Source organism: Mastigoproctus giganteus, chromosome 2, assembly GCF_048544385.1.
Source record: "Mastigoproctus giganteus isolate SK-2022 chromosome 2, ASM4854438v1, whole genome shotgun sequence".
Classification (NCBI taxonomy): Eukaryota; Metazoa; Arthropoda; class Arachnida; order Uropygi; family Thelyphonidae; genus Mastigoproctus; species Mastigoproctus giganteus.
The window spans coordinates 144456110-144474298 of NC_143576.1; the positions used below are offsets into that span (position 1 = coordinate 144456110).

Below are 18189 nucleotides of genomic sequence, written 5' to 3' on the forward strand. Positions count from 1 at the left end.
TTCTTCTCCTGGTGGGGCTTGGGCCTGCCTCACTGAAAATCCTGGGGTCGTCTACTCTATCGTCCCCATACTTCTCTGTCTTTTCCCCCCAGCCTTCAGTCTCCCCCCTACTCTGCCTAATACGCCAGCGTATAACCCCACACAAACTGCAAAAACTTAACTTCGTCCAAATTAAATCGCATACACCTCAATTGGCTTTTCTAATTCCAGCGCTCACCCCTACCGAGTTTTTTTTTGGCCCTAGCCACTGAAATCTCAGGAAACTAGGTGGCAGGGCCTGCCAGAGTAAAATTTCATTCTGTGTACCTGGTCTGCCTCCACGAGGCCAAGTGTGGACAACGTTGGGCCTCAGTAGGGGTCCAGCAGCTAAACGGCCAGATGAACAACGATACACAACACCACACATATACAAAATCCACACACTTTTAAATCTCTGGCCTTCCCAGTGAACTGGTACACCTACAATGAAAGCAACGCGGAGATGGAAGAAACCCCTGGTGCCGTTAGACATCAATACACTTTACACTTTACCACTGGGAGCCGAAACCAGTGGTACCATCAAAATATTAACAAAAATAAAACAGAGATAAATAAAAAAGTAAATAAACAATTACACAATAAAAGTAATAAATAAAAAGAAATAAACATTCAACCTATCTAGCCTCAGTTTCCATGCTCCTCGAACCAAAACTGAACACATCAAGCTATTTGTATTGGAGCATTATCATCTTGAAACATGGCATCGTTTGGGAAACAATGTTTGCACCATTCGACGAACCTGGCCACCTAGAATATCAAGGTAATCAATGGCAATAATTCACCCATTCAAGGTGATGAAGCTCTAAAGAATTTTAAATATTGTTGGCCAAACTATTGTTGATCCTTCTCCATGTTTGATGGTTGGCACAAGACAGTCAAGATGATGCGCTCCCTTTGGCATTCGCCAAATATAAACTCTCCGTTATGTTGGAAAAAATGTGAATGACGATCCGTCTGAAAATACTACATATTTCCAATCATCAATTGCCCAATTTTTCTGCACCTTATACCATTGCATACCTCTTTTCAAGATTAATTGTAGTAGTACTACTAGTAGTAATAGTACTGTATTGGCAAATGATGCAAGAAAGTAAGCGTGCATACCATCAGACAAAAAAAAAAAAAAAAAAACAGTTCACCCAGCCATACCCTCCAAGAATTTGCCTAGTTCTCCTTGAATTTATTCAACCCATCTACTTCCACAACAATAAATGGAAGTCTGTCCATCTCAAACATCCTTCCTCAACTTCAATTTATGCCCATCATGTGTATATCTCAGCAAGTGGCAGAATACCATTAACATTCAGCTTACGCAATCCATTCAAGACTTTAAACCAGGGCGTGATTTTGATGTTCGTAGGCCCTGGGCACTTTTATTCCAAAATGTGCTAAAAAATGGAGGGGGGGGGGTTAAAATTCTTTTCTATTTTAGCACTTTCACTGCGAATCGTGTCAATTAACGCGACTAAAGTTTCAACTATAATGAATGATAAACCATCTCAACTAACGGAGCGACCATCACTTCGATTCTTCTAGTTTCGGGAACAGTCGCTAGATAGCGTATGCGTACTGAATTGAAGCTCCTAGAGCTGATTGCGCACATGTTTTCTCAGCTCGTTTTTCTTTAGTCACAGTGAAGAGTTTTCTTTTTGTTGTTTTTTTTTTTTTTTTTAATTTTTGCCTTCCTTCGTAGGCCCTAGGCACTGTGCGTAATGGGAAATCCGGCCCTGCTTTAAACACCTCAATCAGATCTCCCCACAGATACCTAGTCTCGAAACACTGGAATTTTCAGAACTGAAACTTTTCTAGGTAAGAACACCCTTTTGTTTCCTTCGCCAATCTAGTTACCCTTTTCTGCACCAGTTTCACCAGATCTACATCCTTCCTAAAGTAAAGGCCTCCAGACCTCTATGCAGTACTCCAGATGCGAGCCGCCGTAGCCTAGTGGTCAGGCGCGCGGGTGCATAAGTACACGTGCTTTGAGTGAACGGGGTTCAAGCCAGTGAATACGGTACTGTTTCTTGTAATCTGTCTATCTTGTGAACTCCTCTGACCAAATGGTCAGAGGAGTTCACAAGGTCGTCCCGGAGTATAAACAGAAAATTTTTTTTATTTAACCACGGCCTTATACAAAGGGATAATCACCTCCTTATTCCTGCTAGAAAAATTTATTTATATCATTGACAGAACCTCATGAGCTGTCCTGGCAGCATGTCTGCACTGTTCAGAGAATTTCACGTCTGACTTCACAATTACCCCAAGGTTTTTTCGTTCTCCACTACCCTGAGTGTAGGAACACACAGTTGATAAGTTACTCTGGGGTTACTGCCACCCATGTGTAGTACCTTGCATTTGCCAATGGGCGCCTCCGTAGCCAGGTGGGCAGGAGCAGCAGTGCGTAGCACACGCTTCTTAATTAGACAGGGGTTCGAGCCCGTGACCACCAAATACGGAGGATGCGGAAAGGTCAGGGAATGACCACCGCATATCCCCGGAGAAATATAGCCTTAATTGCTAATGCTCCTAAAATTCAAATAATAAACAATAACATTTGCCAATGTTCAACTTCTCCTGCCATTTCTCAGTCTATCGACCCAATTTTTCCAAATTTTGGTGTAGTAACTCACCCTGATCACTGTCATTAACCACCTTGCCAACTTTTGTGTCATCGGCAAACTTAGACATTAAGCCTGATATAACTTCATCAATATCATTGATAAATATTGAAAACAATGGACCCAGCACTGAACTCTGGGGAACTCCACCAATAGTATTAGTTCATGAAGAGCAGTGCCCATTGATAACCACTCTGTCTTCTTCCACTTAACCATCCCCTTATCCATATCAGTAACTTGTTCTTAATGCTACATTGCTCCGTTACCATCAGTAACAAGCGGCTCTGCCATAAATTTCAGCTTTATGAAGTTCTCGATGAACTGTTTTGCTAGAAATTGGATTGTTGACTGTTGAGATTCACATTTAAGTTCTATTGTTATTTTTGAGCCAGTAGTTTTGTTTTCGTGCTACAGTCCTTTTTAGAGTCTCGCTGTCTCTTTCATTCAGCTTCGATTTTCTGCCACAATTCTTTCTATCAGATTTTGTTTTTCCATGCTTGGTGAATGCAGACGTCATTTTCAATAATACAGTTTTTGTGTGAATACATTAAATAAATCGGCAATATTACTCACCAGTTCCCCTGATAAACGTGCACCAACAATTCGACCGCTTTGGAATCCAGACAGGTCGGTTATTTTCTTCACATATCGTTTTATATCACCACTAAATAAACATCAACTTTTATCGTCTTTCCTTGAAGAGTACTACCTTCAAGAAACAAAAAAAAAAAAAAAAAAAAAAAATTAATTCATCATCGCATGTTCATAAATATGTCATACAGTCATTACAAAACTGCTACTTTCATATTAGTTGTTTCCATTCTTTTTTTTCATCCTTTGTACCTCCACAACAACTTAAATTATTGACAATTGAAACAGTCAGAGTAAATAGCAAATGGTAACCATCCCGCTACGACTCTAATAATGACCCTAACTAACACAGCAGTAAGTGATTTAGACATCTCCATAAGAGAAGTAAAAAAAAACCTATTATATTACGCCACTCGAATATTTCAATTCATAGTCGTGTTGTGTGTCTTATGTCTGTTAATTGCGTGTGTTCTCTAGCCGATTTTCCTGTTTTGCTAGATAAAAAAAAAAAAAAAATTCATTTTCTAAAAGAAAAATCTTGCTAGCTACATCTGAGACCGACTAACTCGGCCACGGAGCGAAAAAACCCCATTAAATTTCCTCGCATCATCTACGGGGTTCGAACCGGGGCTTTTTCCACCCGGTGTGGGAGAGGATGGTGACGATACCACCCGCGCAGACCTGTGGGGGGGGGAGTTTATTTGTGTGTATATATATATTATTTTATATTATTTTAATTTATTCCCCTATTTAAACAACTCCCTTTTATAATATCTCCCCACTTGCGCATCTGACTATTCAACTTCACAGAAGACTTCAGGTTTTGGGGGGGGGAACTTCTAGATGTATTTTATTCCCTTCGGATGGGCTTGTGTCCAGTACAACAAATAATTATACAACTGTTAAAAAAAAAAAACAAGTTTATTATGCATATTTACAGTTAAATCATAACAAATCTCATTAAGAATAGAATTTCACTGTTTCAACACCAAGGTACTTACAACATATCCAGTCTCTTCCTATCTAACAGGCTCCTTTACAGACTTGACCCCTTTTTTTTTAATCTCACCTTTCTCATTACGCATACACAGGTTAAATAGTTACACTCTTTATATGCTCACCTTATTTCTGCTCCTATTACAACACAATCAAATCATACCTCATAGGTGTCAATAACATTTTTTTATCATTAAAGTTAAACATATCATTGATCATATTACTTTTATGTATCATCATAACTACCAATTTATTCTTTAATTCCCTATTCCTCTTTCTTATATATTTCTTTAACCATTATCAGTTACAGAACTTGATCACCAAAATACAATATTACATTCAAACACACCTTTAAGGGTTGGCAATATACATAAATTTTATCTCCACACATTTAATATTTCTATTTTTACTACAATTCCTTCCGTTAACTTTCTCATCTACATTACTATCCTCCTTATTCCGAATTACTGCCTAAACCAACCATAATTGCCTTAGAGTAGAATTTACTCCTATTTGGTTCACCCATCTAATCTTATCTTTATCATTAAATTCCCCAATTATCGCACTACAGTCCTTTCTCTAGCTTTTAACTTACAGTATTCTCAAATTAACTTTCACTTACTTAATTTCTGTGATCAGGTGTCTTCACAAGGGCCTTCTATCCTATCCTTATCCAGAGCTGCTATCTTCTGCTATCCAGGGGAACATCTTACAGCTTCCAGGGCATCATCATACAGCATTCGCAACTGCTACTCCGCTTTCAGGATCTGCTACTTTTCCTGCCAGGACGGCTACCTTTGCCTTTCAAGACTATATCAGGATATTATCGCCTTCCTCGGTGGACTGGGTGTTCTAAGGGAATCTTCTTCTCTCATTCTCACTGTTTGCAGAACTTCCTTTTACTACCCCTTTCCAGTTCATCTCCTAATTTCTCACTCGCTACATTACTGATAACCCCACTTCGACTTTTTTCGTCGGCTATTTCTTCATCATCTTTCAAGCAACTCTACCCGACTCACCCTTCCACTAGCACCGCTCAAAAAGTTCTCCTCTCTCCTTCTCTTCCTTTTTCCACTCTCCTTTTTTTTGTGTCCATATCCATCCACAATTTTCTCCAGGAGTTTTCCACGCCTTCCCACAGTGTTTTCTTCCAATCACTCTTTCTTTTTCATTTTTCTTTCTTTTCATTTGTTGGAAGGCCTAATTCAGCCTGCCCCGTAGCACTAACACGTGATTCTCTATACCCCTTTCTTTACAACCTGTTGACATCCGTCGGCCGAATACTCCAAAACAACTCTTTCTGTCTCATAACAGCTTGTCTCTATAGCACTCAAAAAAAACCACAAATTGTGACACTGGAGACATAGCGTCTATTTTTAGAAACTAGTGTGTGTTGTTCAGAATACGTTTCCGGTGTGTGACCCCTCATAAACCTTAAGTTGTTTTTGTAGCGCCGGACCCCCTGCTGGGTTTGTCTCCATCAGTTCCCTGTTTTAACGGAAGTAAAGCTAATGGCTCTGTTTTCGTTCCTACTACCTTTTAATTTTTTATACCTTCTACCAGAATAATTCTTATCTCTGAAACTGCATATATTACCCATTTATCCTATTAATGGCAAGAATCAAAGGAAAACTAACTTTCAAAGTCTTAATAAAAAATATTTTATTTTTGTAAGATTTTCAAATCTTACAGACCCATAAGAGAAGTAACTGCCTAAAGAATTCTGCACGCAGCTATAGTATAAATGAAGTAAGTTTCGCCGACAAGGGCAGTCCACACGCCACGCCGCGTTTATCCCGTCATTCCTCAGATTTCTCTCAAACATATCTCGCTGCCAAATGAGACACTTACGACATAGAAACTACCTTCCCTCAGCTAAATTACGGATCTCTGTAGCACGTTCTCTGTCATCTTCCCTTATTTTAAAACTATCCTTCCGTCTCGACTCTATTAACAATGAGACTTCTCTTCCTTCTGACTTTTTCACACACTTTTTTTTTTTTTAGATAAGACACGTCAAAAATAACAGTTACACTCTTCCAGTTGATCTGACACACAGTAACGCGTATCTTCTTTTAGTAACCGCCACCCTATGACTAAGAAAATTGTCACCTTATGATAGCCATTCATATAGTTACGACATTGTCCCACTTAAATCGTGCTCTTTTTTTTTTTTTTGCCAATATCCCTGTATGCGTCGTTCACGGTGGGCTTGCCATTAAACAAGTCGTCCACACCTTAACATGAAAGACTCTGAATCGAAAAAGTAATGTGTTTTGACAATAACTGTCGAAAGGAAACTTTTTTTTTTTTAGATTCAGAGAGACTCAGATCCGAAGAGGTTTAGTGCTATACGTACATAAAATACTCTTTATAAGGAGAATATGAGGACAGGTGCCAGTCGGCTTTTCGACTCGGCCAGACACTTGAAAATAAGACTCCCGGGTCAACCCTAGAACTAACTCTGGATGGCAGAAGCATCGGAAGACCTATCAGCGGTTCCTAGTGGGACTGAAAAATCAATAGGGTAAGCATTGCTCTTCCTATATTATTCATTTGAACTTTGCATTTTTCTAATACAGTACCTTGTTTGCCAAACTTTAACTTTTTATTTTTGGTTAGCCTGATTGCTAACTTTAACTTAAGAGTCACTCTGTGTATTCCTGAAGGTAGAAATAAAAATCTCTTGGTTTAATTGCTTACATAATTTAATTACTTTGGGATATACTGCATTACCTTGAACGGGATATACTGCATTACCTTGAACGGGATATACTGCATTACCTATACTGCATTACCTTTGATATCATGAAACTCCTTATATAAATGGACCAGTTTATGTAACTGTTCATTATTTTTTGAACATTTGATATTATAGAACTATTTGTTTTATGGTCTAGTTTATACTTGCATATAATATCAATTTCTGAATGATTGATATTATAAAATATGTAATTTATTGTGTAAGGACAGATGACTTTTATGGCTGATAGCTACCTTTGCACATAAATGTTGCCTTTGTAGTATTGCCATACAGAGGCAATACTGTACTTTGCCTTCTCAGCAATGTGTACCATTACTTATGTATATATACTAAATCTTTTCTTATAAGTGTTATTAAATGGCCCATAGTTAATAATTTCACTCTCTCACTGCATTCCTACTGCCCTACCCAGACAATTGATTTTGTAGCAACACAAGTTTCACGCGATTTTATCCGAACAGGATAGATCTAGAACCTAGCTTCTGCGGGGAGAATAATAAGTATCGACATTGCATTCAAAACTACCACTAGACAATTAAGATACGGTTTACCTTAACATGATGAAAGATCCGCCCTGTTCCGCAATAACGGACTGAAAGCTGTGTCACCCCTAGACATCACCCATGGCCATTAATGATCCTTCCTATTATCTCAGAATCCCACCTTTCATCCCGCACACACACACAATCTCAACAAGTGCACTAGCTAATATACTGTATTCATATATCATAAGTATCATTAGAATGAGAAATATCACAATTCTATATTTCAATTGTTCAACTATAAGTAAAATTATTAAAATTAATACAAATAGAATAATACAAATATACAGGGTGATTCAGGAGGAACAGTAAATATTGTAGAAGGTTATAGTATCTAATATTCTAAGTAAAACAGTTCATATAAACATGTGTCCAATTCTCAATGGATACGGAGATATAGCTATTTGAAACTGGCGTGCACAGCTCCCTGAATCAGATGTGACCAAGAAGCAGTTATAACCAGACGCTGTTTGGTGTTAGAAGTGTTGTTAATAACATCTTCATGCATGCTGAATATGCCGATATAGTGTTTGTCTACGATTTTTGTGGTGGAAGTGCTACTGCTGCTTGTAGAAAATACCGTCTACGGTTTCCTAACCACAAATACCGGATTCAAGAGCGTTTACACAAAACTGCGTGAGATACAGTTCCCAGCGTTCATATTTCTTCTGAACGTGCAAATGAACAAAATGCAGATGAAATAGAACACATTCTTCAGTCGGTAGATCGTAGGCCTGCTATTGGCACACGAAGAATTTCTACGCCTATCGGTGTTCCACATACAAGAGTATGGTGAACATTACGTGAGCAGGGCTTGTATCCATTTCACATACAACACCTTCAACCAGGAGACGACGCCCGATTAAAATTTTGTCGGTGGATAAATGCTAGTCTGCGGGATAGCACAGTGGTATCATTACCGTCCTCCCCGGTATGGGGAGGACGGTATGAAAAAGGCCCTGGTTCGAATCCCGTCGATGACGGGAAGAACTTTAATGGGCTTTTTTCAGAGCTGAGTTAGTCCGTCTCAGGCATAGATAGCAAGGTCTCTCCCCCCAGAAACTGGGGTTTTTCTTCCAGCAAAACAGACAAATTGACCATAGAACACATGCAATTAACAGACATAAGACACAGCACGGCAAATGAATTTAATTTTTCGGTTGGCCTAAAAAATAATAATAATTTGGTAATTTGGTGGGTAAATGTTAATCGCCGATTAATTCCATTAATACTGTTAAGCGATGAAGCTACTTTCACCCGTGACGGTATCAACACACCTGTAACTCTCATAGCTGGTCGACGAAAATCCACATGCCACTATAGAAACAAATTTTCAACATCGCTTCTCTGTAAATGTGTGATGCGGTATCATCGACAATCAGTTGATGGGGTCTGTAATATAACAGAATCGTCTTACATGGCCCATTTACCTAGAATTTCTGAAAAATGAACTTCCACTACTATTGGAGGATGATCCCTTAGCTACAAGAACTGGTATGTACTTTCATCATGACGGAGCTCCTGCACATTATACCCGTCTGGTTATACAATATCTAAATCGAACTTTCCCTGCCCGATGGATCAGCCGCAGTGGTCCCGTTCATTGGCCACCAAAGTCTCTAGACTTCACTCCGTTAGATTTTTGTTTGTGGGGATGGATGAAAAGCGCAGTATACAAAGAAAAGGTGAATTCAAGAGACGAATTGCTCGCTCGCATGTTGGATACTGCTGCCCTCATAAAGGAACGCCAAGACGACCTCAGAAGAACAACACGTCATATTACCACAAGAGTTGCAAAATTCATTGAAGTTAGCGGTGAGATTTTCGAACATTTATTGTGAACTGTAAAAAAAAATTGTCAGTTATTTGTGTTTTGTATTATTCAAAAAGTCAATAAATAAAAACAATAAGTCATTTATCGTTCTTTAATACCTCTCATAATGACTTTGTCCGCGCAAGTTTCAAACAGTTGTATCTCCGTATCCATTGAGAACTGGACACATGTTTATATGAACTTTTTTACTCAGAATAATCGCTATTATGACGTCCCAAAATATTTACTATTTCTCCTGAATCACCCTGTATATAAAATACAATACAATACATATAATTACAACTACTTGTAATATAATTTTAAAAAATACCACAATAGCGCATTCGGAGAGCGTATTTTTGTAGAATTTTATTGTTTTAATGTTTCAATAAATTAATGAAAATATTAAAAAGTGTGTCTTACTTCGAAATCTAAAGGTGGTGCAAGTGCATCATCTTGCACCATGCTGCCGGCGCCCATGCCTCTACATTCAGCATTCTGCTGAATTCAAATTTTAAATGTAAATTTTTTTCTATCATGTTTTTTTTTTCACTTCATTATTACAAACAACATCTTTATATAAATATGAGCATATTTATATAAATATGATTTCTTCATTCTAATCAAAGAAAACATATTTATATAAATATAAATATGTTTTTTTTTTTATTAGAATGAAGAAATCATACTTGCAAATTAGTAGGACTTGAACTGTACGGAAATTGAAACACTCGGAGTTTTTATTTATTTATTTATTACATTTCGCAAGCTTTGTGAAAAGCGAACATCACTTTATTTCTTTAGACGCAAACGCATAAATGTTTCTGATAAACCTATTTATGCGAAAGAACATTTAGAGGAGCGATTCTGCCCACATGTCAGACCACCGTCAAAACCATATGTTACTGGATGATATATCGAAGGTGAGAAACTGGGATCAGAGATGAAAATGAGGAAACAAGCGATCATCGCTCATAAATTCCTCTGAGAGCAGCCATTGCGCACGCATAAATAGATATAAAAAGAAAGTTCCATTTGTTCACCTTAAGATTACGATCAGTACTTCAGACTCCTCAACGTGCTAAATTGTTTGCAGATTTTATCCCCTTCACTATTTTATCTTCGCATTACCAGGTAGGATATTTCATATAAATTATCTTTCTAAAATGTAAAGATTTTTTTAAACACTGTTGTACATCATTAGCAAAGTTACCTTCTGGAGTCCAGTACGGACACCTTGTAATAACATCTGCGGTATAAAGAAGAAAATAACGGTTTTGTTTTTAGTTTTTTTACATAAATAATATATATTTTAAGTTTTTTTTTTTAAGTAACTACTACTAATTATGAAATTTCAAGTTCTTGCCATGCAATAAGAAATTATTAAATTTCAGAGTGCTTGCCATGCAATAGGAAAAGAAAAAAAAAAAGCTTTTACAACGAAAAGGTGCGTGTCATTTTATTATTAAAATAATAATAGTACTGGAAATGCTGCTTTTAAAATACACCAACGTATTTTTTAGTGCTTCATTATGACAGCACGAATTTGCCCGAAAATGCAGGACTAAAAGTATGCATGATATCACAGAATGCCCAGTTGTCCCAACAGAAAGGAGAATTCCCATTGCATAGTCCGAGGAATTTGTTTCGTTCAACATTTTTTTTTTTTTTGTTTTATTACGTATTGTATTGCAGTATGGTGTGCTCATTTGGTTGATAATTTCATATGATTATCTAGTTGAATAAGAGCAATTAATTCTTCTGAACTACTGTACTTAAAAGTATTTAAAATGATTTATGTATCAACAATAGCTCTTCTTTCTAGTTCCTGTTACATTTTGACGGATTTATAAATTTGAGGTCTCTAAACAGCATTCATAAGTGTCCCAACAGAGAAAAGTCAGGAAGAAATTTTTCAGATAACGACACAAGAAATACTAATTTCAATCTAGTGAAATTGAACATTTACAAGTTTTGAATTTCCAACGATAATGTAATCAATGCTACAAAAGTTTGATCCCGTGAATTACGGGAGAAATAGCTATTTCTCCACGTATAAGTTTGAACTTTTACAACCGTTCGATAAACAGTTGCAAAAATAAGATTATGCGTGCTAGATTTCCCAGTTTCTAGATTCAAAGTCATTTGTGCTGTGTAAAGCAATCTAGAATGATGCTTGATGGGCTGACAGCCTTTATCATTATATGGAGATACAACAAGGATGGCATTTCGTATCTTTTATATTTTTTATGTGTTTTTTTCCATTCTAAGGGATAATATATGAAAGTAGATAATTTAAAAATAGTTTTTCTGTGGTTCTAAGAGTCCAATTATTTTTAGATATAATTCGCTACATGTCAAAGAACAAATCCTCTCTTTAAATGAATATTAATTTTAGCAAATTTAGTGAATATTCTACTAAATTAATTAATAGAAGAGAGTAGTGGGTTATACTTCACTAAAAGGGAGTCGTGGAGCATAATACCACCCACCTCGTAGCCACGAGGCATCCAGCAGAACAGGTTATCTCAGGGTTCCTCACCTGGGCTTCCATTTTCTTTCTTTATTAGTATTAAATATACAATTGTCCCTGTTTTTCTCTAGTTATTAGTATTAAATTTACAATTGTCTCTATATTTCTCTAATTACAGTAAAACCTCAAAAAAAAAAAAAAAAAAAAAAAAAGAAAAGAAAAGAAAACCATAGGAAAAATAAGCTAGCTATTTGCTCGTAGAAAAATCCGAAGGTGCTGTATTTTTGCATTGTGTTCCATTAATAATTTCCAAACACCAATTTCTTTCTGTTTTATACATTTCCTAGACTGTATGCTACTGTCGCTATATGTTTGCAACGTATGAAATCGTTCATTTTTGCTCCATTCAATACTAGTTCACAGTATAGTATTTAATGGTACAGTCGTCTGTATTTAGTTTTTGAGGCGATTCGATTGCTGAAATTACATCGCACTGTTTATACCTCATTTAAAAAAAAAAATTGGAGAATCGCACATCCGTGCATTCGAACTATTTGTCTTAATGCTGGAAGACTATCGTTACTGTGGAGATTTTAGGGATTCACTGTATTATATAATAAAAATAACAAATTACCTGAATGCTAGATTTGCGAAAATAAAACCGACATGTGGTCCCGAGCATGTCGGATTTATGTGTTTGTACTGTATTATTATTATTAATAGTGATCAATATCGACAAATCACAGGATAAACGTAACATAAAAAAATTGCAAAATTTCTCACACATCTTAAAATACCTGATAGGAAGCGTCGCCATTTGGCCTGTCGGAACGAGGATCAGGCCATTTGTTCACTATCAATTAACCTCGAAACCTAAAGCGACTACTCAGATCCCACAAAAGTACTCCCACCGCAGTCCCAGCTGACTTGGCGAGTATAATTGCCTGCCAGAAAGGATGCCAGCACCAGAATCTTCCCACACCAACATACTGGAACAAACTCCGCCCAAGGTTGGTAATACCATCGTCCAACGCGAGAGAACCCGAGGTCGCCTCATCCCTGTCCTGATCTCTCATTATCGAGAGCCTTTACTTGTTCACAGCCGGGAAGCAAGGCTCCCTCCCGTGAGAATAAGCATTACAACCTCTCCTACCATCCGCGTAATATTAATATTATTATTATTATTATTATTATTATTTTAGGGTTGCCCGTAATTAAATACATTAACCCGTATTTGTGTCTGTACATTGCGTATGTTCTATGGTTGATTTGCCTGTTTTGCTGGACGAAAAAACCCCAGTTACTGGGGAGAAAAACCTTGCTATCTACGCCTGAGACCAACTAACTCAGCCACGGAGTGAAAAAAGCCCATTAAGGTTCCTCGCGTCATCGATGGGATTTGAACCCAGGCCTTTTCCACCCGGTGTAGGGAGGACGGTGACGATACCACTGTGCTACCCGCGCAGACTCCATCCGCGTAATGTTCCAGAATATCAGGTCCTTAAGAAATAAACTTAATACACTGGAAGAGATTCTACTCTCAAACTCACTAGACATATTGTGCCTCGCTGAAACGTGGTTAGAGGCGAACCAGACAGATATCAGCTGCTCCATTCCTATAGGCTTTCATGTACTGGCTGCCTCTCGCGATAACCGCAGAGGGGGTGGAGTTGCTATAATTTTCAATACGACAAAGTTCTCTATCGTACACTCTGTCTCAAGTATCTCTCAAGACGTGGAAGCCTTAATGATAACTCTGGAACATCAAGGTACCACTATAGACGTCGCATCCCTGTACCTTCCTCCAACGCCAACTATGATGGCCATTGACGCAGCCACTAACTGGTTAATAAATAATCTCCACCCATCAGCCACTCACATCCTATGTGGGGACTTCAATCTTCCGCCATCTACCCAACACCTCAAAAGTCGTCTCACAGAATCTCTCCAATCAATCCAAATATTCCAAATTAACTATCAGCCAAACGAGAGACCAAAACCTACTGGACATAGTCTATTCCTCGGCAACATGCCAAGTCGAAGAAACCACAGCCGACATGTTTCAATCAGACCACCAACCAATCATATTTACAGCTCTCCTACCCAAAAAATATTTCAATATCCCCAAAACTAAATCTGTGAAAAAGGTCACCGCTCCAAAATTTCTGAATCCAGCACTCTGCATTGAAGCCGCATCCACAGTCCCATGGAACATCTTAGATGGATGTGAACTGAGCCTCGCAATCGATTTAATGACCAAATGGATCAATACCATAGCCCTTCACACCGCTACCAAGACAGTCACCATTACTCCGCGCTCCACAGCATTGTGGACTCCCCAGCTCAGCCAAAGTTTCCACTACAAACAATTACTACACGCCAAGTGGAAAGCTTCCGGCGATGTCCAAGACCGCATTTCATTCTCCAAAGCCAGGGTCGAATTCAACAGAAACAAATCAGCTGCAATTAAAAAGCACCTCGAAAGAACCCTAAAAAGGGGAAAACCATTCTACAGAACAAAGGCTAGTTCTTCCAGCAACATCGACCCAATTGACTGGCTCAACTACGTTGCCAGATTTTCTAATCAACCTCCAGCTCTACCTAATCGGCCACTCCTCAACCGCTCTCATCTCACTGATAGTCTCGCTACGATTGGAATTTCCAAGCAACAACTGATGCTTGGAAACTGATACTCACTCCTCAACCTATACAACAGATGCCTCGAAGTTAATTTCTTTCCACCCCAGTGGAACAGGTACTCTGTCTGGCCCCTTCCTAAGCACCAACAATCGACGCTCCCAAGCCAACATAGGCCCATCGCTTGCGCCTCTCTATTGCTAAAAATTCTGGAGAAAGCATTGCTACCGTCTGTCACCCATCAAATTCTCCGTGACAGTCCTCAGCAATACACTATGGGATATCAGGAAGGTCAACTGTAACTAACCTTGTAACAACCACTCTGCACATCTTAGATGCCTTCGAACAAAGACAGGAATTGTCAGTTATATATCTTGACATCCATTCCGCATTTGATGCCATCTATATACCTAATCTCCTACGTCTCTTAGAAAACTACTTCAATTTTCGCGGCGATATTCTCTGGTTCCTAGAATCTCTCCTATCGAAGAGGACCCTTGTTCTAAAGATCGGAACAAAGACCTTCACGCGTCACATAACTGCTGGTGCACCTCAAGGGGGGGGGGTCCTGTCTGGCATTCTCTTCTCAGCAATCATGGTGCCATTTGTGACCAATATGTGCAATTGGATCACATATGCTGACGATGTCAAGCTCCTTACTAGAATATCGCCATCCAACTCGGCAGCCGAAATCACTCAGCAAATTACTAGCAAACTGCAGGACATGGCTGACTACCTCAATACCTTCAACCTCCAAATCAACCCCCTAAAATCGGCACAAATAAGTTATTCTCTAAAGGGCAACCCAACAACGTTGGAGCCTGTGCTTAACGGCTCCTCAGTTCCAAGTGTTCAAACACACAAAGATCTGGGGGTCGTTTTCGACTCCAAACTATCTTTCAATGATCACATAAACCTCATACAGTCGAGGCTGAATTCACTACGCTGGGTCGCCAAACAACAGCTGCTCCACACCACCGACCCACAACTGGTAAAAAGATACATCGTATCAATCCTTTACTCGACAATACTGTATGCTTCAGAGATATGGGCCTCGGCCGCCGAATCCAACATTAAAAGAATATTCTCTGCCGAATTCTGGCTTCTAAAATAGGCCAACAGCAAACTCCACCTTCCCCCAGCTCTCAGATCAACGCAGTTAGCAGAAGCTCTTCAACTACGCAGGCTCCGGTCCTACATCGGAGAAAAAAGGCTGCTGTTCACCATCAAGATGGCCACCGGTAAAATTACAGAGCCGAACTTCTGGGATCACTGCTCTTGGCGCATTCCTCCCCCTTATCTCCGGTCTTCAGCACAGCTGCTAGCAAACCGTAACCGGCTAGTACTAACCGACAGATTCCTGCCAAAGCAAATGCTGCCCTCACTGCAAGCCATCGACGGGGACCTCCAAGAAGTGGTCAATAATAAAAAATACAGGAAGGGTATCCTCGTCGAACTGAAAATGTAAAACTGTGCTTTGTTGATAATCTGATGTAACTTATGTTTTTCTCATGTATCTTTTGTAAATATGTTTTGTAAACCCCTGGCACCACCATGCCGTGACGGGACTAATTGTATGTCTATCATTGCTGCAATTAAAGATTCTATTCTATTCTGTTCTATTCTATAGTTTATTTTTATCTTTTATAGAAATGGTGATTCATGAAGTGAACAGCGTTATTATTCTAATTGTCATCACACTCGGATCACCTTGTTTAATCAACAATTGTCCACCTGGCGGAAAAAGAAGTTCTCGTATCCTTGAGAAGACAAGAGAAGTATTCATTGTTTTCATTGTTTTTATGAAGCGAAATAGTATACAGCAGTAACTGGGAACGGGAATATTATTATTATTATTGTTGTTGTTAGTCATATGGTGAAGGAAGCCTAAGGCTTTTGCTGCACCATCCAAATTTTTTTTTTTTTACCCTTGGGGGGGAGAGAAAGAGAGAGAGAGAACAAGAGTCAGAAGTAGAAGGGAATCACCAAGAAAGAGAAGAATGATGATATCCAGCTTAGGCCCCTGGATGTGCCAAGCTCATACTCACCAGATGGGCTCGGCACACCCAGGGTCCTGAGCCCATAGGCACAGAGAGAGAGAATTAGTGTAAAACATTTTGCTTTTCACGGTTGAAGTTTTGGATCTTATATACAAGGATAAGATATGAGGAATAGAAAGCCAGTAATAAGTCAAAAAGTGTGTGGGGAGGGAGAGGAATTAAGCAGTTAACTGACCTGAACCAAGGATTTATTTTTCAAAATAATTACTCAAACTATTACAATAGGGCCACTCATTATTTCTAATATGTACCCATATATGTATTTTGTCTTTAAATTGCGTGGGTTCTGTGTTTTTTGCTGGACGAAAAAATCCCATTTTCTGGGGATAAAACGTTGCTATCTACGCCTGAGACCGACTAACTCAGCCACGGATTAAAAAACCTATTAAAGTTCAACGCGTCATTGAGCCTTTTCCACTGGGTGTGGGAAGGATGGTGACGATACCACTGTGCTACCACACAGACTCAAAATAATCTTTAAAAACATTTGTACACTTGTCCATTGCTTTAATAAAAATTCTGCAGGAAATCCGCTGCGCAAAAAGACGTCGGCTGCTGTCTCAACCGCGTATATCATTTTCCACCTCAACATCGTCAACTGAAAATCGCCGATTTCACATTCTAGAGTTTGTCATATCACTACCAATTGCATTGCAGTGGCAGGCTTCAATTCTAGGTCCACATGAAGCCTGTACCACTGCGATGCTATTGGTAAGTCAGCTCAGAAGATGGTAAGTTTTCCACCAACCCGTTGATGAAGTCAATCAAACGATTGCGCATTTGTTATCTAAAGCAGCTTCAGTATATGGTGTGTATGTGTAAATTGCGTGTATTCTGTGGTCGATTTGCCAGTTTGCTGGACTTAAAACATGGTTTATCTCTGGAGTTTCTAGGAAATAAGCCATGCAACTCTCACCTGAGACCGACTAACTCAGCCAAGTTGGGAAAGAAGCCCATAAAAGTTTCTCGCGTCAATAACGGGATTCGAACTCAGACTTTTTCCAACCGGTGTGTGTGGAGGACGGTGAGTGTACTCACTGCGTTGCCCGTAAAGGTAAAATCCCTAGAACGCAAAGTCAGAATACAGGTACGATGGGTACTTCGTCCACAGGTATGTGGAGTCCCACAGGGTTCGGTGTTAGGTCCACTGTTGTTTTGTATATTTATCAATGCTATTGATGAAGGTATATCAGGCTTAATGTCGAAGTTTGCAGATGAATCAAAGGTTGGCAGGGTTGTTAATGACAGTAATGGCAGTGTGCTACTGCAACAGGATCTGGGTAATTTGGGCAGATGGGCTAAGAAGTGGCAACTGAAGTTTAACCTTGACAAATGCAAAGTACTACATATGGGTAGAAGTAACCCCAGAGAAACGTACCAACTGTGTGGTACTACACTTAAGGTGGTAGAAAATGAAAAAGACCTGGGAATAATTGTCCAGGCAGATATGAAGTTTTCTGAGCAATGCAGACAGGCTGCCAGGGCAGGTCATGGGGTTTTGTCAATGATATATAGGAATTTTGCTAGCAGGGAAAAGGAGGTGATTATCCCTCTGTATAAGGCAATGGTCAGGCCACGCCTTGAGTACTGCGTACAGGTCTGGAGGCCTCATTTTAGGAAGGATGTAGATTTACTTGAGCGTGTACAGAGAAGGGCAAC

The 18189-nt window shown here is 39.1% G+C and overlaps 2 protein-coding genes across 2 annotated transcripts in view; one reads left to right on the plus strand and one right to left on the minus strand.

The window, feature by feature from the left end:
- Positions 1 to 18189, minus strand: part of nst (phosphoglucomutase 3-like protein nst) — a 305088-nt gene that overhangs the window by 185344 nt on the left and 101555 nt on the right. The gene's annotated exons all lie outside the window — the stretch shown is intronic.
- LOC150089634 (mesotocin-neurophysin MT-like) overlaps positions 757 to 18189 on the plus strand; it is a 42661-nt gene continuing 25228 nt past the window's right edge. The window contains exons 1-2 of the mRNA XM_090390059.1: positions 757 to 799; positions 16121 to 16248. Coding sequence (XP_090246185.1) covers positions 757 to 799; positions 16121 to 16248 — 171 coding nt within the window. The remainder of the gene's footprint in view (positions 800 to 16120; positions 16249 to 18189) is intronic.